General features: G+C 41.2%; 2 protein-coding genes across 6 annotated transcripts in view; one reads left to right on the forward strand and one right to left on the reverse strand.

Moving 5' to 3' along the window:
• The window catches only part of mark4a (MAP/microtubule affinity-regulating kinase 4a), a 29,845-nt gene extending 13,377 nt beyond the window's left edge, over window positions 1-16,468 (forward strand). The window contains exons 8-18 of one of the 5 annotated variants that reach the window (XM_070983843.1): window positions 1,574-1,810; window positions 5,825-5,944; window positions 6,040-6,139; window positions 6,293-6,402; window positions 7,363-7,549; window positions 7,910-8,121; window positions 9,061-9,164; window positions 10,132-10,416; window positions 11,650-11,732; window positions 12,413-12,457; window positions 12,551-16,468. In XM_070983843.1, the coding sequence (XP_070839944.1) occupies window positions 1,574-1,810; window positions 5,825-5,944; window positions 6,040-6,139; window positions 6,293-6,402; window positions 7,363-7,549; window positions 7,910-8,121; window positions 9,061-9,164; window positions 10,132-10,416; window positions 11,650-11,732; window positions 12,413-12,457; window positions 12,551-12,615 (1,548 nt within the window). In that variant the 3' untranslated portion in view covers window positions 12,616-16,468. Of the gene's footprint in view, window positions 1-1,573; window positions 1,811-5,824; window positions 5,945-6,039; window positions 6,140-6,292; window positions 6,403-7,362; window positions 7,558-7,902; window positions 8,122-9,060; window positions 9,165-10,131; window positions 10,417-11,649; window positions 11,733-12,412; window positions 12,458-12,550 lie in introns of all 5 variants that reach the window. The other 4 variants (XM_070983842.1, XM_070983844.1, XM_070983839.1 and 1 more) reach the window with 4 other exon arrangements.
• A 314-nt stretch (window positions 16,469-16,782) lies between these two features.
• Window positions 16,783-20,767, reverse strand: ckma (creatine kinase, muscle a). The gene is made up of 8 exons (XM_070983845.1): window positions 20,699-20,767; window positions 18,941-19,148; window positions 18,547-18,701; window positions 18,214-18,346; window positions 17,813-17,984; window positions 17,562-17,685; window positions 17,267-17,456; window positions 16,783-17,123 (listed from the first exon to the last, which is right to left on the reverse strand). The coding sequence occupies exons 2-8, from the start codon at window positions 19,131-19,133 to the stop codon at window positions 16,945-16,947; spliced, it is 1,146 nt and encodes a 381-aa protein (XP_070839946.1). The 5' UTR covers window positions 19,134-19,148; window positions 20,699-20,767; the 3' UTR covers window positions 16,783-16,944.
• Window positions 20,768-26,715: the final 5,948 nt, after the last annotated feature.

Below are 26,715 nucleotides of genomic sequence, written 5' to 3' on the forward strand. Positions count from 1 at the left end.
GGTGATGGTGAATTAAGGCCAGTACAAGACCAGGACATTTCTCTATCTGACAGATTACACTGAATAGAAAGTTATAATCTGGGACTAGTCTTAATCTGTGTCTGTGAAAAGGGCCCTTTAATGTCTTAATCATACAGTACAGAGTTTTTACCAAGTTTGTAAAGGTAGGAGGCAGTCAGCCTGCTCCTCTTCTAATAGATTATTACATTCCTAAAAACATACAGTGACATATCGTCGCTTTCCGATAAAAAGCACATATCTCCAAAACTCATTTTTTTCAGGAGCATGAAAAAAGTGTTTTACTCGTCAATTAACTTACAAATTAAACCCAAAACACAGTAATTAGACACACTTAGGACTCGAAATGAAAACCTATAGTTACACGGTGATTAGCAACCCGTTTAGTATTTTAATTGGATTTACGTGCGTTGTTGTGAGTGACATTGGACATACGTGTTTTTTAAATAATGCGTTCCAATGATGTCCGGTCATTTACGAGCCTCGAGTCTCCCGTTCATGTCCCACTAAATCCGTAAACTATTGATAGCAGGCTACATTTCCACATAGCACATTACCCTAATCTAAGATTTTTTTGGTATTTTGTGTTGAAATCAGATTAGTCCATATCGGCGAAGAGTCATCTAATACTGTATTAACGCACATGCATCAGTCTGACTCGGGTCAAGGAAATCACAGAGTTTATCGTCTATCCCTTGCTTAAAACCTAACGTTATTTACCCAAAGATATCATCTAAACCCCTGTCATAATTTCTCTGTTCCTGCGTAACACTGCACCACACAAATTACTGCAGAAACTTACCTTTCGGCCTACGTATATCGGTGGGCTATTAAGATGCTTTGTTACAAGAAATGGTGCAGTGTTTCCTCCTGAACAGATACATTTGGCATGCATGCATCATACAAGGACAACATTAGCCTAGCGTTAGATGCTATAATAAGTCTGCCAAGTACTGACGGTATACAGTCTGTGTTTACGGACATGACAAATCATCTGATATACAGGCTAAGGTTAGCTAGCGGTTAGCCCTCAGGATTGAGTTGTACAGAACGAAAATATGTGAAATACTACGTGCAAATGACAATCGTAAATGTCTGTTAACTAGTCGAAAACTTGAACACAGTTGTCATACAACAGATTGACATACGCGCATACGGGAGATGCACGCATTGATGGACACTTCTGACACCCAATGGAGATGCGTGTTAAATATATGATGTAATAAAACGTCTTTCCATTGGTCACTTGGATCCCCAATGCTACCTGTTGCTGGGGGAGAATGTGAATATTCCTTAGCCAATGGAAAGTCAAAATCGTTAAAAGTGGAGATACGTATTTTTTATCGGACAGCGACGATATATACAGTAGTGAGTCATGCCCCCCCCCGTCAATTTGTTTGTGTCCCCCTACTTTCTCATTTTCCTCCCCCATCCAACAGTATTCTCCACTGCTCCCCTTCCTCACTCCCTCAACATGTTCTCTGTATACATCTCTTTTCTGTCCACTGCTGCCCATCACTTCTCTTCTGAATCTATGTATCTATGTATGACATAGGCAGAGAACCTTCTGCTGGATGCCGATGCCAACATCAAGATCGCCGACTTCGGCTTCAGTAATGAGTTCACACTGGGCAACAAGCTGGACACGTTCTGTGGCTCGCCACCCTACGCTGCTCCTGAGCTTTTCCAGGGCAAGAAATATGATGGGCCTGAGGTGGATGTCTGGAGTCTCGGAGTGATCCTCTACACACTGGTCAGCGGCTCGCTGCCCTTTGACGGGCAGAACCTGAAGGCAAGTGGATGGTGGGAATGGACTGTCTGTCTGCCTGTCAAGATACATTCAGTTTTCCTCAGGGGGTTATGGTAACAGGAATAGCTTTACATATATTGAAATGCATAGTTTCCAACAATCATCTCATTTAGACAAGTAAATTGAGGCATGCAGTGCCATTCTTAGAAGCTTAAAAAATGTTTCCTCACATACACAGTGTTATGGGTTTTCAGTGTCTGGAATGTCAGTGCACCCCAAAAGACATTTCTTGTAAAGGATGCAATTTTCTTTTTCAGTATTCCCCTTTTCCTTAACTTGTGTACATGGGATTTAGTTGGCAGTTTTTTTTACAGTCAAAAAGTAACCATTCTGTTGTACTGTATGAAATTCATAGTTTTAAGTGTGCCTTGCTGAGCAGAATTTTAGTGCTGAATGGTTTACTTTGCTTTAAATGTGATCTTAGAGTGTGTGATGAGTTCAGTTTACAATAACAGTGGATGATAGAATTTGATAAAATCGCCCCAGAGGCTTTTCTGCCCATTGGGGTAGTTTGATAAAGTCTGAATCAAATCCAGGGATTTTGTGGCATTGTCATGGCTCAGTGTGTGACCTGTAGAAATGGCATCTTTGCTTTGAGTATGGTCTAGGACCTTTGTCTTTTTCCTAGTCTTCCCTCTCTTTTTCCTTTTCCAGTGATCCTATGAAACCAATTTTATGTTCATACTGGTTGCTTTATAATTGAGTTAAGTGACCGATACATAATCACATAACACAAATAAATATTTTTGATAAGGATCCCTCGAATAAAATTTGTTTTGAGACCCGAATTAATTGATTGAGTCAACATGTTTGATTAGACATGAACTACATCAGCATTCTTTTGAAATAATGCTTCTGGCCATCTGATGAAGTCCAATATTCACTCTCTCGTGTACAGTGAGTTGATTAGAGCCTTTTTGCTGAAAACAGCTGCTTCCTGCAAATGGTAAATGGAACAATTTTATATAGCGCTTTCCTAGTCAGATGACCACTCAAAACACTTTTACAACACAAGTCTGCATTCACCCATTCACACACACATTCATACAACGGTAGCTAGGCCACCTGTTCATTACGAGCTTTAACCATTCACACACCGATGGCATAGCATTGGGAGCACTTTGAGCTTCAATATATGGCCCAAGGATACTTCAACACTTAGACTGCTGAGGCCAGGGATCGAATTGACCTTCTGATAAGTGGGGGCCGCTCTACCTGCTGAACCACAGTAAAAAGAAACATTTTTGGAAACAATGTTGATGAGAGCTCTAAGTGAAGCAATGTAGTAAAATCAAACAGTGAGCTGAAAGAGGTTAAAAGGCTCTGCAGAGCTGAAGGGAACTGCAGTCAGACAATGATTGTCTGTGGGCTTGTCATGACAAGTGACCCCCTTTCACATTACACACAGGTATTTGATCCTTTGTTAAAATAAAACACTGATTAGAGCAGCTTCATAGAATTATCCAAGATCAAGATATACGTCACTGTTTCTTAACCATCTAAGGCACATCTTACTGTACTGTAATTTTTGGTTACTTATCAGGTGATATATTTGCCAATTATATATATATATATATATATATTAGTGCTGTCCTGCTGTAGTGCTGAATGTCATTGTTAACTCGTGATTAATCGCAAATTAATCGCACATTTTTATCTAATCTAAATGTGCCATTATTAGCATTTTAATACTCTTATCAACATGGAAAAGTGGATAGGCTTTCTTTGTGCAAATGTTTTTTTTATTGAAAACAGCAACGTGTAGTGTTATATTTCACACTAACATTCTCACTTTGAGTAGTCATTCACATTTGAAACAAAATCTCACACAATTTAACACTGTCAATAAACAGATGACTGACAAATAAATAAATAAATAAATAAATAAATAAATAAATAAATAAATAAATAAATACTTGGTTACAAAGAAGCCCCTTCAACAGCCCTTTCAAAGGGATCAAAACAGGGTGATACAAAATAAAGTTACAAAGTGCACATCATTGTAAACTAGGACTCAGGCTATAGTGCAGTTAAACCATGGCTTAAACTTTCCTTTCTTAAGTTTCCTTTGAACATACAAGCAGTCAGACTATAATGCTCTTCTGTTTATTCACCAGAGGCTTATCAACTCAGCCTCTTATTTCTCTCCAGAAAGAATGAACATTACTTGGCTATGGCTGCAGTAAGCTTGTTCTTAGTTGCGGTGTCCATATGCCTCTGTCGAAAGCCATCCATTGTCGCCTGGTTTTGAGAAGGAGGCAGCGAAGATTTCGCATTCGCCATGTGTTTGGCCATCAAGTGGTATTTCAGACTGGATGTGCTGCGGTGATAATTTAGTTCACACCGCCAATACACACAGATAACTTTGGTCTTGTCAGTCGACCCATCTGGCAACTTTTTGAAACTAAACTGTCCATGCAGAATCTTGTTCGCATCCATTTCGCCGTTTCGTGCTTGACATCCACACAAACCGGTAACCTACTCTGTCACAGCTAGCGAACAGACGAGAACAAACACGTGCGTGGGGCGTGCCTATTGTTTTGTTTCCGGTTTACAACTGGATCCTGTAGTTTTTGTAATGTTACTAGCAGTGGCCACAGCTTATAAAAAACTACAAGTTCACTAGGTCACAAAGAGCATTAATCGCGCGATAAAAAAAAATGACGCCGTTAAAATTGATTTGCGTTAATGCGTTAATAACGCGATATTTTTGACAGCACTATGTGATACTGGACACCAAAGAATATATAAAAATCTCTCTGGCATTTGTGCCATCTTTATGTCATTTAATCTTAATCTACTAATATTGTGTCTGCTCCAGTTTGGTTATGTACACAGACTTGGATATCAGGTGTTCAATAACCATTACTTTTTAAAGTCATTCATGTGAGTCTGGACATATTTTAATGTCAAAATCAGCCAGTTCTAATCACAAAAATTAGTCTCTGTGTATGTGTGGAACAGTGTAGAGTTATAGTATGTACAGCATGTTCTGTATGTGTGTCTTGATGAAGATCACAGGACTGTTCATCTGTAGTGACATGGGAAAAGACGACACTGTTAATGTGGCTTCATCCTGTTCATGCAGTTTTGCCTCAGTGTCTGTTGGCTGACCCAGGCATATAGAGGTCAACTGATTTTTTGTTTTTCTAAATGTAGACATAATAACAATAGTCCTGAGCAGGAAAAAGCCAATAGCCATTGGCAAATAATATCGGCTGACATTACACATTTATAAACTGTATAATAGTTGGACTGAAAATGTAAATCAAATACCCAAATAAATGTATAAATCTCAGAAGTCAGAGTAACTGCAAAAAATCAAGATCTCTCCTTGTCCTGTTGGATCCCAAACTCGCTGAACACTTACTCAGAATGCTTACTCAGACTTGCTTACTTGGATGACTGGCGGAGGCTGCGCAGCCATTAGAACCAAGTTCCACCATTACCAATCACCAATACCATTTGTAAAATGTCCTATCAGTGCTTGTTAATTGGCCAAACTGATTAATTAGTCAACCTCAAAAGACCCTGAAGTGTTCATGAGGTTATTTAGAAAAGTTCAAGATTAAAAAAGCTAGAACCAGATTACTAGAGAAGACAATGTTTTGTGTATTTAAATTAAATAAAAATAGCAATGTCACCCCCAGTGATACAGTAGTATAGTGAAAACATTTTTCTCTGTCTCCTCTTTGTCTTCCTGCTGTATGGTCATTGTACCCTGTAGTAAAAATGCAGCTAAAAACATAATAAATAAAATAAAATAGTATTTTTATCCAAGATCCAGCAGATGGCAATGAATGCCCCCCTAGAACTCTACGAGAGAGTGCAGACAAGTGTATTTAACCCCTCTTATGTCTAACTGCACTCCAGCTTACTGTCACTATCAGCCAGTCACTATCAAATAATGGCAAAAATGGCAAAATAAAATTCTTAACAAACAACCATATGAAGTCAGATGAAGTGTATGTGTAATGTGATGGATTTTGCCAACAGGAGCTGAGGGAGCGTGTGCTGAGGGGAAAGTACCGCGTCCCCTTCTATATGTCCACAGACTGTGAGGGGATCCTTCGCCGATTCTTGGTGCTCAACCCTGCCAAACGCTGCACCCTAGAGGTGAGATGTGCCAGACACAAAGCACTGAAGGTGTAACATAACCTCATGTCAAAGTCAAACACAATTGAAGTTTTTCTGTATTTTTGTTTCTACAGCAAGTCATGAAGGACAAGTGGATAAATACAGGGTATGAGGGGGATGATCTGAAGCCCCATATAGAACCTGTTGAAGACTACAGTGATCCAACTCGCATTGGTGAGTCAGCCAGGTCACTGTTACTGCACCTGCAGCTTGGCTGTTGGCCTCTTCACCACAACAAACCTGGTCAATGTGGTCAAGATACAAGATGTTCTAAATCTCTGCCTCTTTTCTTACCTTTCATATTGTATGGTTGTGTGTGTTCCTCAGAGGTGATGGTCGGGATGGGTTTCACTCCAGAGGAAATCAAAGACTCTCTGCTCAATCAGAAGTATAATGAGGTCACCGCCACCTACTTACTGCTGGGCCGCAAAGGCGATGTGAGTTATATAGATCTTCACAATATTAATTTAAGCAATTTATATATTTAGCTAGCTTAGCAAGCAGAGTAACTGGTCATGAATGAAATACCCTGCTGATCTTTTCTTTGATGACTAATTGTGCATGCTAGCCTAGGTATTGTTTCCATACCACTGCCAAATGTAGTTATTTTTTGATACCTTACTTTGACGAATATAAACATATTTTTCTCCAAAACTTTTTAAGATAGCAAACTTTTTATATGCATGTGTTTGATGTTGTCTTAAAACAAACTGTCATTAAAGAAGCTTACTTAATTACAGAGTCCTTTGCAATATCTGGAGTGCATATTTCCACTCTTTCTTTTTATATCTTCAGCTGTCACCATTCTTCTGTGCTAGCTTCTGGAGTCTCTTGTGACAACTCAATCATGCATCCTTTAAAATCTTTGTTTAACAGATAACAAAAAAATACCAAAGAGACCTGCAGTTCTTGTAGTCCTTATAATGAATTATTAGATGGCTTACAAATATGTTCGGCTTTTATTGTACAAATACGGAATAAAGATGCTCTTCATTCATCTGTATTAATAGTATAGTATATGTCAAAAAGGGTTAGTAAATGATCACATTGTGTTTTATTTATGTTTTATGCAGCATCCCCAGTTTTGGGGAATCAGGTGTATACATATGATGTATTGATGCCCCTCTGTTATATATTTTTGAAACTTTTTTCCTACGAATATATGTTAGTAAGTGGTGATTCTAGTTTGAACTTAACCATCTCTTTACCATCACATCTGAATCTTCTCAGAATCTCATCTTGCACTTCGATATTGAACCCGTCTCATCAGAATTCTGGGAATCGAGTTATAATTAATTATCCATCCTTCTGTCTTGCTGTGATACTCAACTTTTGAAACCCCATGTTGGGCCACACGTTCTGACACCTTTCTATCTAATATCACTGGGATATTATAGGAGGGCAGTGAGGCTCGTACAGCCAGTAGCTTGTCCTTGGCGAGGGTACGACCCAGTCCCATCACCAACGGGACCAACAAGCACTCCTCAGCGACTGGCTCCTCTTCCTCCTCCACCTCTTCCTCACATAGCAAGACCCAGCGCAGCGCCTCCACCTACCACAGGCAGCGACGACACAGTGACTTCTGTGAATCTCTTCTCTAACTTCTTAATTATTTCTCTAAGCCATACATTTACTGAAACCTTACATTTTTCATCTTAATCATCTGTCATAATAACATCTGAAGAGAGACATTAAAAAGACTTGCTTTTAAGAGCTGTGATGAAGAACTAAACTAGAAATAAAAAGCAATATGGGGTTTAACAAGAAAAAATGGTAACATGCACTGTTAGCTTGGGTGATAGAAAATACTTATTTTCTAACTTATTTCTGAGTTATTGGCTGTGACTAGCTATATGGATGGACATTGCATACCCTGCTATGTATGCAGAATATTCCTTATATGAGTCTTTGTGTGTCTGTGCCCTGCTGTCCTTCACAACAAAGGTGGGCCTTCCATGCCCGTCATGCACCCCAAACGGAGCCCGACCAGCACAGGTGACCGGGAGCTGCGGGAGGGACGAATGCCTTCACGCAAGGCCAGCTGCAGCGTGATGGGGAGCCACAGCCTCCCTCCCTCCAGCCCAATGGTCAGCAGTGCCAACAACCCCAACAAGTCTGAGATCCCGGACCGCCGCAAAGACATGACTGCCACCACGGTAAATGACAGACTACATTATCAGGCAGGGAGCAGACTGAATCTCAAATGATGTTCTAGAGGCATTAGACTAAAGAGGCCCAGGATTTTACCACCAAGGCCCCTGAACTGAGCACCAATAATATGGGTGGATTTACTTTCATGGCTTTTATGGTGTCGAATTTAACTGGGATACTGTTTGTGTTTGTACCCCTATTCATAACATGGTATAAGGAGTGTCCTGTCACAGTTAGCAGTGAATAATGACTGCGCACTGGTACTGTGCACAACTTCACAACAGATGAGAAAGTGAAGAGCAAAAGTGAGGGACCATCTGAAAAGTGACTGCACAACCTCTTATTACATTCCATGGCACAGGTGACAGCCGTGGCTGGAGGCATTATATGTTCAGGTTATCCGTCCATCCGTATGCCTGTGTGTCTGTCCTTATGTCCCATTCTCATTGACATGATATCTCCGGAACACCTGGAGGCAGTTTCTTCAAATTTGGCACAAATGTCTTCTTTGACGTAAGGACCTGATTTGATTTTGGTGGTTAAAGGTCAGTGTGACCACAAGCAACACATTTTTGGCCCTAACTCAAGAATTCATACACTAATTATGACAAAATTTCATGCAAATGTCTCATATGATAAAATTAAGTGATATTTTGTTATTCAAAAGGTCAAAAGTGACAATATAATGTCTTGCAAAAACACTGGCCATTATTCAACACCAAAATTCAGGAACATAAGGGCAGATTGTGACCATATTACACCTTTCAAACCCTAGTAGATAGTAGCAGTGACAGTGTGACTTTGTTAACATGCATATTTTGAGCTATTGTCTTCATGTATACCGAATGTTGTACTTTAACAATGTATAGTGGACTTCGTTCCACTGAATATCAATGTGACTCTTGGTGATATCTGCCTCTTACCTTGTCCTCCTCTCCCTGAAGAATAACATCCCTGGAAGTGCCATGACACGCAGGAATACATATGTGTGCACAGACCGTTCGGGGGCTGACAGACATTCTCTTCTGCAGAATGGCAAAGACAACAGGTACCATTTTATGTAGGAGGTTTTGATATTCATATACTGTATGTCATTTCAGGTCTTCAAGTGGCAGTCGAAGCAGGTGCCAACTATTTGATGGAGCCACATCAGCACATATCATGAAGATCTGTTGTAAAACCAGTAACATACATTAATATTTACCTGAAGAGGTAGCAGTTGTGGGCTGCACGGTGATGCAGGTAGTGCGCGTGCCTCACAGCAAGAAGGTCGCAGGTTCGATTCCCGGGTCGGGCCATTCTGTGTGAAGTTTGCATGTTCTTCCCGTGCATGCGTGGGTTCTCTCCAGGCACTCCGGCTTCCTCCCACAGACCAAAAACATGCTCATTAGGTTAATTGGTGACTCTAAATTGCCCCTAGGTGTGAGTGTGAGTGTGAATGGTGTGTGTATGTGCCCTGTGATCGGCTGGCGACCGGTCCAGGGTGTACCCTGCCTCTCGCCCGTTGACAGCCGAGATAGGCTCTGGCCCCCCCGCGCCCCCGAAAGGGATAAGCGGCATAGAAAATGGATAGATGGAGGTAGCAGTTGTCACCTTCAGCTGTTGTTAGGGGGATGTGTGAAAACTGTTATAGAACTTCTCAGTACATTTTGTGGCTCGAGGCTTGCCGGCTCAGTTTGTAGAGTTCAAATAAAATTATGCCCTTCCAGAACCAGGCAAAACTGGACATAATTAGCTGTAAATCATTAGAAGCTAACATAGCTTAAAGAATGTTTTATAGAGATAGAGCAGATTCTATTACTGATGCCAGTATCAGGGTAGAGTGGATGCGTTTGAAAGCTTTAAACCAGAATAAATACTTCGAACACTCCAGTTTTTTACTGAAAGGGTTCTTATCCAATAAAAATATGAATTGCACAATTTAAGCAAAATATATGTAAATGGGGAGTCTTTAGGAAGTCAAAAAAAAAAGGTAAAACAATACAACAAAAAACACTTCCCTTTCTTCTTTACAGCTCCCTGGGCCACCGCATGCCTGCAGCGTCCCCGTCCACGCTCAGCATTGCTGGGGCTGGAGCTGCCTCTGCCTCTTCCTCTTCTGATAGATGCCGCCTAACCCGCGGCTCAACAATCCGCAGCACCTTTCACGGGGGACAGCTGAGGGACCGTGGGCCCCCAGTATACTCAGCACCACCCACTTCACCCACCTTGTCCCACCATGATGCCAGCCCTCTGCCACATGCCCGCACCAGGGCAACCTCCAACCTCTTCACCAAGCTGACCTCGAAACTCACCCGCAGGTAGATGCACACCATGTGTCAAATATCACATCTGGAGAAGACAGACCATAAGCAGTCGTCTTATAGACTAGAAAATGCTCTAATTTAAAACCCTTGAGTAACTGATAATATAATCAGTATAGAACGATATTTTTAGGGTGAAAATGTAACAAGTATCATTAACATTTCTGAAAGATTGATACCCAATTATCAAATCTCAAATTATTCATATAATTGCAGCTGTGTCATTGCTGGAACTGAAAGTTTTTAGTTTTAATTGTAAGTTTTAATACTGTTGCTATAATTGCAGTACTTCTGCAATACCAATCTTTTTTTAATATTAAATATGAAGCTATAGCCAGGAGACTGTTAGCTTAGTTTGGTATAAAGACTGGGAGCATGAGGAACAACAAGAAGGAGCAAAAGGTGTGTGCACCTTTAACAGTCACTAATTAACATATTTATACTTTGGTTTTTGTTCTGACAACATACATAAAGATCAACATTTTCAAGTTGTTTTAGACAGAGCCAGTGAATAAGAATATGTTAAACAATTCCTTTACTGCAGATTTCATAAGTTTCAATAGTGTTATGGCTAGAAATTGAAGGTCAACGCTATAGCTACTTATTTCACTATCTCAGATAATGAGTTTATTTTTTTACACTTAGAACCTATTTAGGGAATTATGTGTCATTTAGACGTGATCCATATGTTTTTATATGGCCGTAGGGAACAGGGTATAATGGCATTCCTTGTTTTTGGTAGGATTTCATTCTTGCAATTTAGGATTTGAGGCTTGTTCCGCTGTTGCAGTGAGTATAAATTGTTCCGTTGTAAGGGTATCTTCTCAAATATGAAACATGTCTTCAGAAGACAAGATTCACATGAAATCACAGGGTAACCAAATATATGATATTAAGTCATTGAGGCGTTAAAAGTTCTTCCTTTCAGCTTGCCTGGGTATGGATCCATGTTTATCAGAACATTTTATTTACCAAGGCCTTTTGGCAAGCCCTTCTGTGGCCCTGGATTATCCTCTGTTTCCCTCTCCCTCCCAGTCGTCATAATCACACGTCTAATCTTTTCAAACCTCAGCTTTATCCTTGCCAATCAGCTCCTGTGCTATGCTGTTTTCCACCATTTGCTCTCCTGTGATTCAATTATATACTCTCTTACCCTCACCCACTGTTCTTACCCCATATTCCGTCTTTTTCTCTATATTTATCTTGTGCTTTCCCCTGTCATGGCAACAGGGTCAACCTTGACCCATCCAAGCGCCAGGGCTCAAACAAATCAGTCTCGGGTTGTACTCTTCCACAAGGATCAAAAACAGTTAGTAAGTTCCCATGCCTCTCGCTTCTTTCTCGTCTGCCTGTCCTGTCCCATCTGTCTATGAGGTCACAGGGGAATTTGCTGAAGTCCATGAATGCTTGCCTGACTTTTTCATACCTCTATGAATTGTTGGTTGTCTGCATGACTTGTTAATCATCCGCATACTGTCAAGGTCCTGCACACTTTGTTTCAAGCATGGTTGCAATCAAGGAAGATTCATGTGATTGTTGTTTTTGAATTTCAGTTTCAGACTCCGTGTCATTGTCAGTAGAGACTGGCTTTAACTAGTCTTTCATGATCTATTTCTTATGTGCCCTTAGAAATGGTGTTTCATGTTTTAATTTTGCATTTGTTGTTGAAAGTCATTAAGTATTTAATCCAGGTGTTGGAAAGAATGGATTTGAATGTGTAGTGCTATGCACAAAAATGGTTAAAAGTGAAGAAATGCATTTATATATGCATGCTTTAAACAATGTGAGTGAGAAAATGAGAAAGTGTATTCCTGAAAGGTGAGGCCACACCGTTCTGCACATCATGTGCTTGTTGTAAACGCTTGCTTGGTCTCACTGTATGATATCCACTGCTGAATGCCATCTCATCTGAAAGTTGTGGGTTGGTCATAAGGCTTGTTGTGCACTTGTTGTTGTGGATTACCTCTAACCCTACCTTACCTGACTCCGACAGGGTCACAAATGAATCTGAGGGAATCAGGAGATTTGCGGTCACAAGGTCAGTATACCAACTGCAATGACAGTATTTAGAAAATATCTTATTTCTCTTTTCCTGGTCTAAAGCTTGAGCATTTTTCTGATTTTTCCCTAGTTGCCATCTACCTGGGTATCAAAAAGCGTCCGAGCCCCGGGCCATCGGACGTGGCTGGGATCTGAGAAGTGGTGAGCGGCGGGACCCTGCAGAGGTGGTACTGGCTCTGCGGGAGGCAGCGCTTGGATGTGGTTGCCAGGTCCACCATGCTGGCCCCTTTCTGCTCTCCTGCACCCATGGTGTGGCAGGGGGCCGCGTGGCTTTCGAGGCCGAGGTGTGCCATCTTTCCACGGGCACCTCCGAGACTTCTAATGGGGTGCGCTACACACGACTCTGGGGGGCACCGCTAGCTTTTCGGGACATTGCTACCCAAATCTCAAAGGACCTTGAACTTTAAACAGAGGGTGTGTTTGTGTACCAGTGTGTGTTTTTGTGTGAGTCAGTGTTGATGTGTGTGTGCAAAAGGAGGGTGGTGGGGCGAGGGGCTGGACCCGAGAGAAGACTGTCTCTTTCATGACTATCCCCCCTGCACTTGCACACACACACACACACACACACACACACACACACACACACACACACACAGACACACACAGACACACACAGACACACACACACACACAGATACACACACTTGACCCATAAAGTCACACAGACTTGAAGCACCCCCTCCACCCAATCACCCCACCTAGCTCAGCCAACTTCTTCACTGAGCAACTACACCCACTGGACCTGGATCAGGCAGAATCTGGTTGAATATTTTTTATTGCTACTCTAGCCATAATGACTCTTTATTTTGTTATTTATTGCTCTGATCATTGTTTCTCTCCACTGTCACTTTCACCACGACAGAAAACATCATTGTGTATTGGACATCATTGACCAGCCAGTCCTTTTTTAAAATTGTTCTTTTATATGTCACTTTCACACACACCGTTAATTTTTTTCCTTACTGATGATTCTCTGTCTTTTCATCACCTGGGGATAATAACGTGCACAAATGAGGAGATGGTCCAATTCAGTGCTCAGATAGGCACCCGCAGAGGTTGCATTGCTTTGATTTGTGTACATACAACAGTGACGACTGCTCTGGATTAAGGTCAGTGGGAGCAGAGTTGATGGGCCTTGGAAGCAGCCAATCAGAAGCTGAGCTGGAATACAAAATGCCAGTGACATCTTCCACTTCATTAACTAGTTGTTAACTCTCAATCACATTAGTTTCCCTGCATGGGACTAGCAGAAAGTAAAAATGTAGATAATGTTTATTGAGAAACAAACCTCTGGGTTAGCAAATTTTCTGCATACAAGAGAACATTTTGGTGCAGTATTGTTATAATCACTTTTATCAAAATGAAATCAAGGGTACTTAATTTTCATACATTTGTTGTCATTGAATCCTTTTTTGATGCTGGCTCTCCAAAAGAATGAATCAAGAGGCCTGTAAAGACTTCATGTACACATGCTGCTCTCTGGTTGGCTGGATTCATTGTCTGTCAGCGCTGGTCACTGTCAATATTTGTTCATTCACAGTCTCTGGATTTTCCAAGCTTTCACCCTGTTTCACCCCTTTACCTTTCTTCAGAACTACTATACTGAAGATACAACAACAGCCATGTACTTGAGAGTATCTTTTTATTTCAAAGTTCTCAGCTGTTGAAATCTTTCAAGCAGGCATGAGTGACGTTGTCATGGTGGTTTGTCATACAGATCTTGAAATCTGGCAGTTGTCCCACCAGAAAATAACAGAGATGCTGTATGTCTAGTTTATTTTCAGTGTAATGCTATTCCTTGGTTATATTGTTGCCATGTGATCTCACCTCAGCCGTCATCTTTGTATGTTGATGTGAAAAACTAAAAGCAGATCAGCCGAGCAGTGAAACCTCTGAGATTACACACCCACCTTTACACACACTCAGAGAAACATGCACTTCCAAATGTCCATCCTCTCCTTTTGGTGGCACAGTCTATAAACTTGTCTGTCTGATAGTGATGACTGTGGGCAGTGGGAAATGGGGGGAGTGTTCTGAATCTGGAAAGGCACGATGAAAGCAGTGTGCACAATGATTTCTTTTAGTTAGTCCAGTTGCCTTTAAAGTGAACAACCCCCAGCGCCTTCATACAGTACATATTTAATGTATTAAAAAAAAGAGACAGAAAAAACTGAGAACTTTCTATTCTCCCTCCCTGTTTTTAGTGAATAATGTACTGTGCTATTTATGTAGGCTACAGAAATCATGTTGTTTGGCTGCTGATTTACTGTTAACTATCTCTCAGTTGTGGCTTTGCTCATGGTGACCCAAAATACCCCCTACCCACCCCCATTTCCTTTCCCACCATCATAAACTCTCCAACTCCCTACATTTAATAGGGACGCCAACCTTAGTGGTCCACCATCTTCATATGTACCACTTTTTTCTGACATCACAATGAGCATTTGGGTTTCATCTGCTCTTTGTGTGTGACCCTGTTCTCTTGCAGGGAAACACTCAGCCATCATCCACACACTCACATTGTAGACCCACATATGACATCTTCTCAGTCCTGCTTGGTGTGTGCTGTGTGAGCCCAACTGGGGAGACTGGTGTTGACCTGTCCTCCTCCACAAGGTGTGAAGCAGATGCCAATATGGACACTGGGCGTCTGTTCTTGTCCTCTCCCTGGACGTTTCTCATTGTGGTGTATATTAGCATTAGGTAATATAGACCTCAATGCAATTTGCTTTGACTTGAATCAGCTCCTTCCAGTGTACCTGTATAGGTAATACCCAGAACTAGCCACTGGGGGGCGCCAATGTCTTAAATGTGAAACACTTCAATTTGTGGATATTTGCACAGGTACTTTATTTATTTTTTAGAATAATATCATTTTAAAAAAACAGGATTTATATCAGTCACTTGATGGCTGTATATAAAATATATGAATATAGTATATATCTTAGAGCTCAAGGTTTATTTATAGCTAGAGCAAGGAAAGTAATTCTAGTTTAAAGCAGATTCTTTCAATGACAATGGGAACAAAACCAACCTGCAATCCTGCATGACTTCAGAGTTTGGATTTTAGAGTGAAAAAAATGAAACATGATGCACACTTAGAATTGAAAGTTTTGTGAACTGCAGATGCGATCGTTTTTTGTCATGAATTGATACAAAGTAATGGTGCTAAATGTAGCACCAACTCCTTCTCCATTTCACAAATATAAACAAGAAGGCTTGGGTGATATACAGTGACTTCACACCACCTTGTTTGCTAGATGATAGATTCAACATGGAGGGCTTCTGAGTTTTTAGAAGTATCTGAATATGCTTTAAAACATACCACAACATATAGTGTGTAAGAAAAAGTTTCAGTTTAAGATCCAGTAAGTACACATACATTGGGAATGAATTGCACAATTTGGTTCTATTCTAACTTGAAGTTACACTGATGCCAGTAAGTCCCTGACATGTTGAAAGCCTTGGGTTGCATTCAAGCCATAGAAACGTTACGTCACTGTGTCCTGATTGCAGATATGAATGAGGTTGCTTGCAAAACATTTCTGGGGAAATTTCAATTGAAATGTGCTAAACAGCCAATAACTTAGTGGAACACAAGTCACTCTTAGTATAAGATAGATTGACATCTGAAGGTGGAATCTTGAAAAGAATTTTGTTGACCTGAGTGTTGATTAAAACACATGTATACCTGCTCAGAGACAGTGTGTCACTGGTTAGGTTTAGATAATGGATGGCACAGTATTTCTAGGACCCCAGGGGGATCAGTATTTAACATGCACTGTCATTTCAAAACTGATTTTGGAAACAGTTGATGTTATATGCAAGAGAGACACACACACAGTTTGACCTGTATGAGCAAGTTTACATTGCTCTACTCCTCCCATCAGAAACAAAGTGTAAACTGAGATTGAGTGGTTGTGGTATTCAAGGAGAACATGGAGCTGAAGATTAATAAAATTCACTGATGTTGGCATTTTTTCCTTCATTTTGGTCTCTTCATTTTATGACACACAGTCTGAATGATTGTTAATAGCTTTTTATCATCTGACAGTGTGAGTATTAATATGTGATTCTACTTGTAAAGCTGTTCTTGGCCTTAATGTTCCTTTTATTTTCAGTTTGTTGTGCTGCAACAAATAACACCAAAGATTCATTTAGTTGTTTCGTGGGGCACTTTTTTTATTGAGCACTATGAACAGCGTCAATAATCATTACTTTTTATAACAAAAAGTAGGTGATGCCACATCTGCCAGGTGAGCCCAGCTCAGTGGAGGCTGATCCCAAGATGTTACCAACCAACACTGCAGAACATGAAAAAAGGGCAGAGAAGAGAAAAAAAGCTGGAAGGAAGAAAAGGTGAGCAGAGTCAAGAGTCTCTAGGTAAGCAGTTTCCTCTGCACGCCCATCAGCAGGCTCCATTGCACATAAGTGGTCACAAGAAAAACATAAAATTGTCCCTCTTTACTTCTGAGCAGGGATCATGCTATCGATTGCCTCTCCCTTCTCCAGCTTCTTCTCCATCTCGACCATCAGCTTGACACCATCAACCACCAGCTGGACCTGCTCCACCTCGGAGGATCCCAGACGGTCAGCATTGGAGATGTCAAACACACCACCCACGGATGCAGTGTCCACACCACCTAAAGAGGAAAAAGGACAAGGGAGAAAGTACAGATTACACATAGCACCTTCCATCTTAAAATGCTGTAGTCTCTGTAGAGATCTTAATTAATCTATAGGCTGATCCACAGATGTACAAGCTAAGGAGTGCATATGTTGGTACCTGTGCCACGCTTCTGCAGACGCAGCCTGGTGAGGATCTCCTCAAACTTGGCGTGTGTGCTCAGCTTGGGCAGCTTGACATGGACGCCACCACGTAGGCCAGTACCCAGGTTGGAGGGGCAGGTCAGGATGTAACCAAGATGCTCGTTCCACATGAAGCCGTGGTTGTGCTTCTTGAAGATCTCCTCAATCTGGCAGATTAGAAACCAGGAGAGTCAGAGGAATAACTAGTGGCGATCCACACTTCTTTTACTCAGTCCAATCATAGCTTGTGTTGAGATATTTTTAATGTGTACCTTCTGCAGGCCAACGCAGAAGCGCCTGAAGACCTCCCTCATGTTGCCGCCCTTCTGCATGGAGATGACACGCAGGTGATCCTCCTCGTTGACCCACACCAGGAAAGTCTTGTTGTCGTTGTGCCTGGATGGAGTTGAATGCAAAGAATCAAGTAAAACAGTAGAGCACAGACAGGTGATGCAAATCCGTACTGAGAGTTATGAACAATGTTTTCACAGCTGGCCTGCTGACAATTATTGGTCATACTTACATGATGCCTCTGCCATCGGGCCAGTCGCGAGCCATACCGGCACAGGTCAGCAGGGGAGAGACAGGCTTGTCAAACAGGAAGTGATCATTGATCAGCTGGTCCTGCTCAGCCTCAGTCATGGACTTCAGGGGATAGTACTTTCCCTTGAACTCACCATCCAGACTGGTCAGAGCTGGAGAGACGTACAATTAAGAGATTTTGTGTTCTTTGATAGTATAGTTCTTCACAGGAAATACTAAACTGATGATGATCATGTCCCTGTTGGGTTCATCACTCTTTATTCAGCTTCTTATCCTTAAATGACACTTTCAGTAGCATGGGAACAGCCTGTTGTTTGCGAAAGGCCAAGCTTACTGCCCAACCCAATTCCCACTCAGGCATTCAAACTGTGAATAGTTTACCCTCAACGGACAGCTTCTCAATAGCTCTGCGCTCGCCACGGCTGTTGTGGGGGGGCAGGGTGAATCCCTTGATGCTGCGGCCAGTGCGGACACGGCTAGACAGAACATAGTTGGGGTCCAGGTCATCACCACCCTAATGAGTTTGAAAAAGTGAAACAGAAATCACAAAATGTAGGGCAGTGAACATCGTCATCTGACAAGTTCCTTGTCCAACTGCCTAGTTATCTAGTGTCGTTTTTGGTTTAACTTCTCAAAGTTCTATACACTATGTCTTATGTTCTCTCTGGTTTCTACAGTGCTTTCTGTTCTTTGTTGAAAAGTGGGGTACTGCACCTTCAGGTTCTCGAAGTTCAGGTCAGTCTTGTGCTTGTCAGTGGGCTTGTATCCACCATGACGGTCGGAGATGATGGGGTCAAGCAGATCTTTGAATACCTCATAGGATTCCTCATCACCAGCAACACAGCCAACAGTCATGATGAAGGGGTGACCTGAAGGCAGAGAGCAAGTATTAAAGCAGGAGTTAGAAGATAGGAGGGAAGATAATAGATGTTGTACAAGCTCATGTGTCTTTAATTTGGTGATTTTATTCACATATAAGACATGACAAGACAAGAAATGTTCACCCAAAGTTCAGTTATGTTTTAGTTTGTAGGTTTATGTGTCTGAATGATTTTATGACTCATAGAAAGATTTCTTTGTCTATATTTTAGTGTCTCTCTGGTCTCACCGGGGTTGTCAACACCAGTCTGGATGACATCATCCAGAGTGAAGCCACTGGATGTCTGCTTGTCCCTCATTTTGCCATACAACTCCTTGGTCAGGACCTTGGCCATATGGTTGTTGTGCTTGGACAGGTCAGGGTACTCCTCCTCAACTTTGTAGTTGAGCTTGAAGTTGTTGTGGGTGTTTCCGAAAGGCATGATTGCTTTCTAACACTGCAAAAAGAGGGACATACAGGATAAGAAAACCTAAACACAGGCTCAGGGTGATCAAAAACCAGTTCATCCTAATCTGTCTGTGAAGGTTACCTGAATGTCCACAAAAACCTATGGAGATATAGGATATTCTGCAAGACAGCTGCATAGTTTAAGTGGTGTTGGCAGAGGAATTCTGGTAACAACTGACACTCAATTTTCGGCTGCTCATATGTCCTGTTGAAATAGGTAGGGTGGAGTCGGGGGAGGAGTGCATGTTGGCTGGTTATTTTTAGCATCAGCCAATCTGACTGTATTCCCTTTCTTCAAAAAGTCCTCAGCATATTCAATTATCATTTTAATTCTCTTGGCACACACACTCCACTCAATATGTTGACACATAAAAAAGTCTTTGTGGGTCATGTTTTACATATGTATTCCCATTGAAAACACTCTGCACCTTCTTTATATTACTGTTCACCCTACAAATTCAAACACTTTAAGCTGTCACTATGCTGAATTCCTGATGGAAGCCTGACAAGCTGCAAAAGCCTCCCTCCAGTCCACTCCACCGTGTTCCAACAAGATCTATGAACTTCTAATTGGCAATGGACATAATGCATGTTACCTTTTAGTAATTTGTTTCATCTAGCTTTGATAAGCTGATCACATGAATTATATAACAGTGACATGTGCAACGATGCACATGAAATGTGAACTGTTGTGAACTGCAGTGTAGCGTTTTGGAAATAAGCTGTTTTGGTTTATGAAATAAATCATTTTTGAGGCAGTCGTCACTTTGCTAAGAACAAAGTCTTGTCTTGTTAGCTTAAAGCTCAAAAAGTAGTCTTAAAAGTGTGACTCTTAAATGGCTGAAATCAATTACTGGACATCCAGGGCCTTAAGCTGTCTCTTACAGGTCTCAAACTGTGACGCACCTGTCCACATAAATCACTGTCCAAATGAAAGAACCATTTGCAGAGAGCATAAATACACACACACACACACACACACACACACACACACACACACACACACACACACACACACACACAGAGCAATGCAAGTTAACAATACAACAGCATTGCAGCTAATGTTATGCTAAAACATTATGTCCATGCATCCATCCATCCATCTATTTTCTATGCCGTTTATCCCTTTCGGGGTCGCAGGGGGGGCCGGAGCCTATCTCAGCTGTCAACGGGCGGGAGGCGGGGTACACCCTGGACCGGTCGCCAGTCGATCACAGTATGTCCATGCATATTTTCATTAATTCATTTCATTAATCTCACAAAATTAAATCACCACTGATACCCAGTAGGTGTCTTTTTTTCATGACATGTGACATATGAATTTATCTTATGTCACATGTTAATATGGATTCAAATTCCCAGAATTGTTATGCATTCACATTTTAATTTCATCGTGAACTCCGAAACCCTTCATCACAGAAAATAAGCAACCAATCCATCTAAATGTTTGGATGGATCTCCGATTCCACACATGCCTTCAAATATTTGCTCGTCCTTCTTCAACTCCACAAAATAACTATCTCTGTAAGATTTCTTTACCTGCACACCAGACAAGAACAGAGGTAACAGTCCTTGGGATCAGATCCTGTTCACCACAGCCAAAATAGGGGTCACCCAACTCTGGAGGTCTTTGCTCCCTGTTTATATACTGGACAGACGCTCACCCATTGGCTTGGCCATTTTAGTGCCTGCTGCACCCTCATTGGCCAGTCCCCTGTACTGAGCAGTTTATGAAAGGGATGCATTTACATCTCAGTCATCCAAGATGGGTACTGCAGCTGTGCCCCCCCCCCCCCCACCTAATGGCCATACATAGCACCAGTTGGACGCCTTAGTATGGGGGGGGGTCACAAGGTTGGGTGAGGGGCAGCATTGGGGGAAGTTGGAGCAATAGAAAAAAGCTGAGCTTAACTTTTGCCAAGCATGCAGTAGAGATGAGGGGTCCTTGTGTCAGGCGTGAAGGTTGAAAAGAATTGGTATTCTTTTCACTTATTAAATAGCAGCCTTGTAGAAATGCTGCACAAAGAAGAATCCACCACATAACAATATTTTTTTATTCTATGAAACTTACAGTAATATCAGGGCTTCTGTGTTTGTCTTGGTCAATGGCTTTCAGTCAAACTGAGCATTACTATATTAAAGATGCACTCTGTGATCCAAATGTAAACAAAAGCAGATCCCACTACTAAAAAGTCTGGAACTTGCTGTCTCTCAATTCCATTCACAGCTCTTTTACACGAGAGTTAGACAAACACAATAACTAAATCTAAGTTGTTCATTTTTTCTTCTCTTTGTCTTGTTTTCTATTCTTAAAGCTTTCTTTATACCAGTAATGAAAGTTAACAGTGCAGAAAAACAGGCTGATATTTTCAAATATGAATAGCTGGTAAAATTTGTATAAATATTTGAAAAAAATGTTCAATATTCAGACTATCTTTCTGCTTTTGTATATGTCAGTGTAGGCAAGCGGAGGATCAGCTGGTCACATTGCCCTTGTCCTGAATTGAAGCTGCATCTCCTGTTACACAGCTGTCTACTGCCTGTCCTCCTCCAAGTGGGAGGCAACCAAATTAGCCTCTGTGCAGATTTCTAGTATCACTCCATACACAATATTATCACCGTCTCACAGCACACAACACTCTTTTTTGTCTTGTATGTCTATGTGTATATTTGTGAAGCATACTGTGGATGCATCAGAATATACCCAAACATTTTAGTTATATTTCTGTAATATTCACAGTAGGTTTTGCAAACTTTTAATCTCCAGAAGGAAGTAGTATCACATACAAAAGAGACACCAGATAGATGGCAGACAGATAGCTAGCTGCTGACGTTTTATCAAGAGCAATTAAATAATGCCAGTCTAGAACAGTTATGCAACAGAGTGGTAATATGACAACGTGCCTTCTGCTCATGTCGGCCACAGACTTCCTCAAGCTCTACAAGATACTAAAATCCTCATCATACGACTGAAATATTGAAACATTGTGCTTTTATGGTAAAATGATGGGTGATGGAGTAATAGTAAAAATGCAATTGTTTTGTTGTAGAAGAATTATTTGGCTACAGCATAGGCAGTTTTATTAAACAGAAATGATTTTTCTGAAAACTCATTGTTGAACTTCAACAATTTCTGTCTTCTTATCCCACAAAGCATGTCAGACGAAGTGAGCATTAGTTCGTAGCATTGCAGAACACTTTCATGAAACATATACAGCTTGACCCTTGGAAAGGAATCCATGCCAACTGCACCGACCTGTGTCAGAATAGCACAGTGTCAAGCTTCAGCTGCATGCAGTGCTACACTCTTGAGTATTAGGTGAGAGCAAAAAAAAAGATAATTTCAGTATCTTTGACACTAGTAGTGAGAAGTGAGGTGTTTCTATGAAAACCATTTAAATTAAACCTGACAGAAAAAGTAATGTGTGTATGTGCTTGGCAACCAAAAACAATGACATTGCAAGCCTCTATAAATAAAACCTTTATTTAAAGCTTCCCACCCACATTAAATTCAACACCTGTCTGTAGGGAGCTAGCTGGGAAATACAAACCATGGACATAATATAAAACTGAAGGGAATATATGAGTTCTTAAAGATTCATTTAGAGATGTCTGTGTGTTTGAGTACAAACAGAATAATCTGTTTCCTGACTAATGGCCAAAAGAAAAAACAATACTGTGAATATAATATTCTTTTGAATGATGATTCTGTAGATAATAAGTCAGCTAATTTGGATATTATGCAAGCGGAACATTCTTTGCAGGTCTGGGGTGGTTTATTTGTTGCCGTGCCTCTTGGAGTGTAGGTGGTTGGTCTTACTCCATTGAAACTAAAGCAGCAAGAATCATGTGTACATAGTGTGGTCAGGGGGAGGCTATAATTAAACCATGCTTGCTGGTCCAACTGCACCCTGTCAAACAGGAGCCCCTGCCCACCCAGGACCCTGATTCAGTTTCACTGAGTCAGTTCACTATCCATCTCAGATTTGACCAGACATTTTGTAGCTTTGGGTAAACCCTCCACAAAAGGGAAAACCATTTACTGACGATTGCTTTACTTGAAATTAAACTACACATGTTTTTTTTAATCAGCTTTATTTATATGGCACTTTTCATACGTTTATAGTAATACAAAGTGCCTCACAGGGGGTAAAAACAACAGCAACAACAACAACAACAACAACAACAACATTACAGAACAGTGTGACCCGAAACCTCCCCCCCCCAAATATACACACAGATACACAATTACATACAGTCACGCACATACATGGACAGACATACATACCCACACACACAAACATACACACACCCACGCTGAGGAGACATGGCTGGACACCGAGAACCGAGGTGAGGAAGAAGCTACCTTTGGGGGCCATGCACACCGAGAGGAATCATGGTCCATGACTGCGGGGGCGCTGACACAGGGACCACCCCAGCCCAGGCAGACAGGAGGCTCCACACCAAGATGTAAAGCTCTCTAGCTACCCAGGCCAGGGCCATCCATGGCCCCCAGGAGGAAACACTGGAAAATGAGGGGCTAGAACAGTAAAATAAGATAAAAGGTATAGAAGCTAAAACTCAGAATAAAACAATAGAATGTATAAAGTAGACCATAAGTAATGACTAAAACAATTGAAATAAAACACTGAGGTAACACAACAAAAAATAAAAATAAAAAATAAAAATATATATAATATTAGAAAATGTAAGAATAAAGGTCAGCTTAAGAAATTATAAATAGCTAAATGAGTCAGTTAAAAGCCTGATTAAAAAGATGGGTCTTGAGCCTCTTTTTAAAAACATCAACATTCTCTGCGGCCCTGAGGCTCTCCGGCAGGCTGTTCCACAATCGGGGGCCATAATAACTGAATGCCGCCTCCCCGTGTGTTGTAGTTCTAATTTGTGGTATCGTTAAAAGGCCAGCACCGGAGGACCTCAGGGTCCGTGAGGGTTGATACGGTAAAAGTAATGCAGATAAATAAGAAGGTCCAAGATCGTTAAGACACTTAAAAACTAGTAAAAGAACCTTAAAATCGATCCTGAAGCGCACGGGGAGCCAATGCAGCAATTTTAAAACAGGTGTAATATGCTCCCGCCCTCTGGTCCTCGTCAGCACTCATGCGGCTGAGTTTTGTAATAATTGTAAGTTATACATGCTCTTTTTGGGAAGACCAGAGAGCAGGGCATTACAGTAATCTAAACGACAAGAGATAAAAGCATGCATCAGCACCTCCGTACTGGCCTGAGAGAGGAACGGGCGGACTCTGGCTATATTCTTGAGATGGTAAAAACCTATCTTTGTTATGTTTTTGATGTTTGGAATAAAAGTGAGCTCAGAGTCAAAAATCACGCCCAGATTTTTTACTGATTTTGAGGGTTTAAAATCCTGTAACTTTGGTAAAAGTTTCTCTCTCTGGCCTTCAGGACCAATGACTAAAACCTCTGTTTTGTCCTGGTTGAGCTGTAGGAAGCTTGCTGCCATCCATGACTTGATGTCTAAAATACAGTTAAAAAGGGCATCAATTGGCCCTGTGTCATCAGGAGACACGGCGATGTACAGTTGCGTATCATCAGCATAACTATGGAAGTTGATGCTGTGCCTCCTGATGATGTCCCCAAGGGGCAGCATGTAAAGATTAAAAAGAGTTGGACCTAAAATTGAACCTTGGGGAACCCCACACTTTATCTTATGGGTTCCTGAGGAACATGTATCCATACTTACAAAGAAACTTCGATCAGTGAGGTAGGACGTGAACCAGTTAAAAACAGTACCAGAGAGGCCAACCAGGTTCCTCAGTCTATTTAATAAAATGTGATGGTCTACTGTATCGAAGGCAGCGGTTAGATCCAGTAGAACCAAGACTGTGAGTTTATGATTATCTAAATTACACCTGATGTCGTTTAAAATCTTTAAAAGTGCTGTCTCTGTACTGTGGTTCATCCTAAAACCAGAATGATGAGTCTCTAAAATATGTTTCGAGTGTAAAAATTCATTTACTTGATGAAAAACAAGTTTTTCTAAAATCTTACTTAAAAATGGTAGGTTGGATACAGGCCGGTAGTTATTTAAAACATTGGGGTCTAAATCACTCTTCTTCAGAGGGGGCTTCACCACCGCCGTTTTAAAGGAGGCGGGGAAGACACCCGTCTGGAGAGAGCAATTGACCAAATACAGCAGCTGTTCCTCAAAGAATCCATAGAGTGTTTTAAAAAACGGTGTGGGAATTGGGTCTAAAAGGCAGGTTGTGGGCTTTACCTGGGAGAAAACTCGACTCAGTGTCCTTGCATCAACCAGGGCAAAACTCTCCAGTGTTTCTACAGGTCCAAGCAATGATCCAGGTGTTAAAAGCTGTTGAGATAAAAGACTGGATCTTATGTCATTGATTTTTCTTCTGAAGTGGTCTGCAAAATCCTCGCAAAGGGCGTTATCTGGTGTCTTGGAGGATCTTTTAAAATTTTTGTTTGTTAAAAGATCAATTGTGGAGAATAAGAATTTGGGATTATTTTTATGGTCATGGATTAGTTTTTGGAAGTGAGAGATTCTTGCTTGTTTGACTGTGTTATTGTAGATTTTGAGGTGTTGACGTAGTATTTCATAGTGAACTGTCAACTTTGATTTCCTCCATCTCCTTTCAGCACTCCTGCATTCCCTTTTGAGTTTTTTAATTTCCTCAGTTCTCCATGGAGGTGTGGGTCTTGTTTTGATTGTTTTGATTACAAGTGGAGCCACTGAGTCCAGTGTTGACTTTATTTTATTGTTAAAGTTGTCAGTGATAAAATCGCAGGGTGCTGGTAAAATTTCGGCAGGAGTGCTCTGTAAGATTTGGATAAAATTTGCAGCCACTTCAGAAGTTAGGTAGCGTTTCCTCACTGTTCTCACAGGGGCCTCCCGCTGATTAAAACTGGTGATTGTAAAAAACACACAGAAGTGGTCAGACACAGCCAGGTCCACAACAGAGGGCGCACCAACCGACAGACCATAAGATATAACGAGGTCCAAGGTGCGCCCCTTGCTGTGGGTCGGCTGCGTCACGTGTTGCTTAAAATCAAGGCAGTATAAAAGGTTTAAAAATTCTCTGGACATTAGGTTTGAGGGAAAGTCCATGTGTAGATTAAAATCACCGGATATTAAAATTCTGTTAAAAGAGGTATGAATAATTGATAAGAGCTCAGAAAACTCACTAATAAAAGAAGTAGAATACTGGGGTGGTCGGTACACAGTTATACAGAGGATCGGTGGGCTGCTAAAAATGAAGGCATGGTATTCAAATGATGAGTAGCTATTAAAATTGACTTCGTTCATGTGCATGTTGGTTTTTGTGATTGAAGCAGTACCTCCCCTCTTTTGCACCCCCTGGTTGAAAATAAAAAGTTAAAATTGGGTGGGGAAGCCTCGGTGAGGACAACAGGTGCGTCAATGCCAAGCCACATCTCCGTAAGGAGAATGCTGTCCAGGTTATTATCTAAAATTATGTCATTTATAATAAAAGATTTGTTTAAAAGAGAGCGCACGTTCAGCACAGCCATTTTAACATCTGTGCTGAACTTGCGCT

Source organism: Chaetodon trifascialis, chromosome 16 (assembly GCF_039877785.1).
Source record: "Chaetodon trifascialis isolate fChaTrf1 chromosome 16, fChaTrf1.hap1, whole genome shotgun sequence".
In the NCBI taxonomy this organism is placed as follows: domain Eukaryota; kingdom Metazoa; phylum Chordata; class Actinopteri; order Chaetodontiformes; family Chaetodontidae; genus Chaetodon; species Chaetodon trifascialis.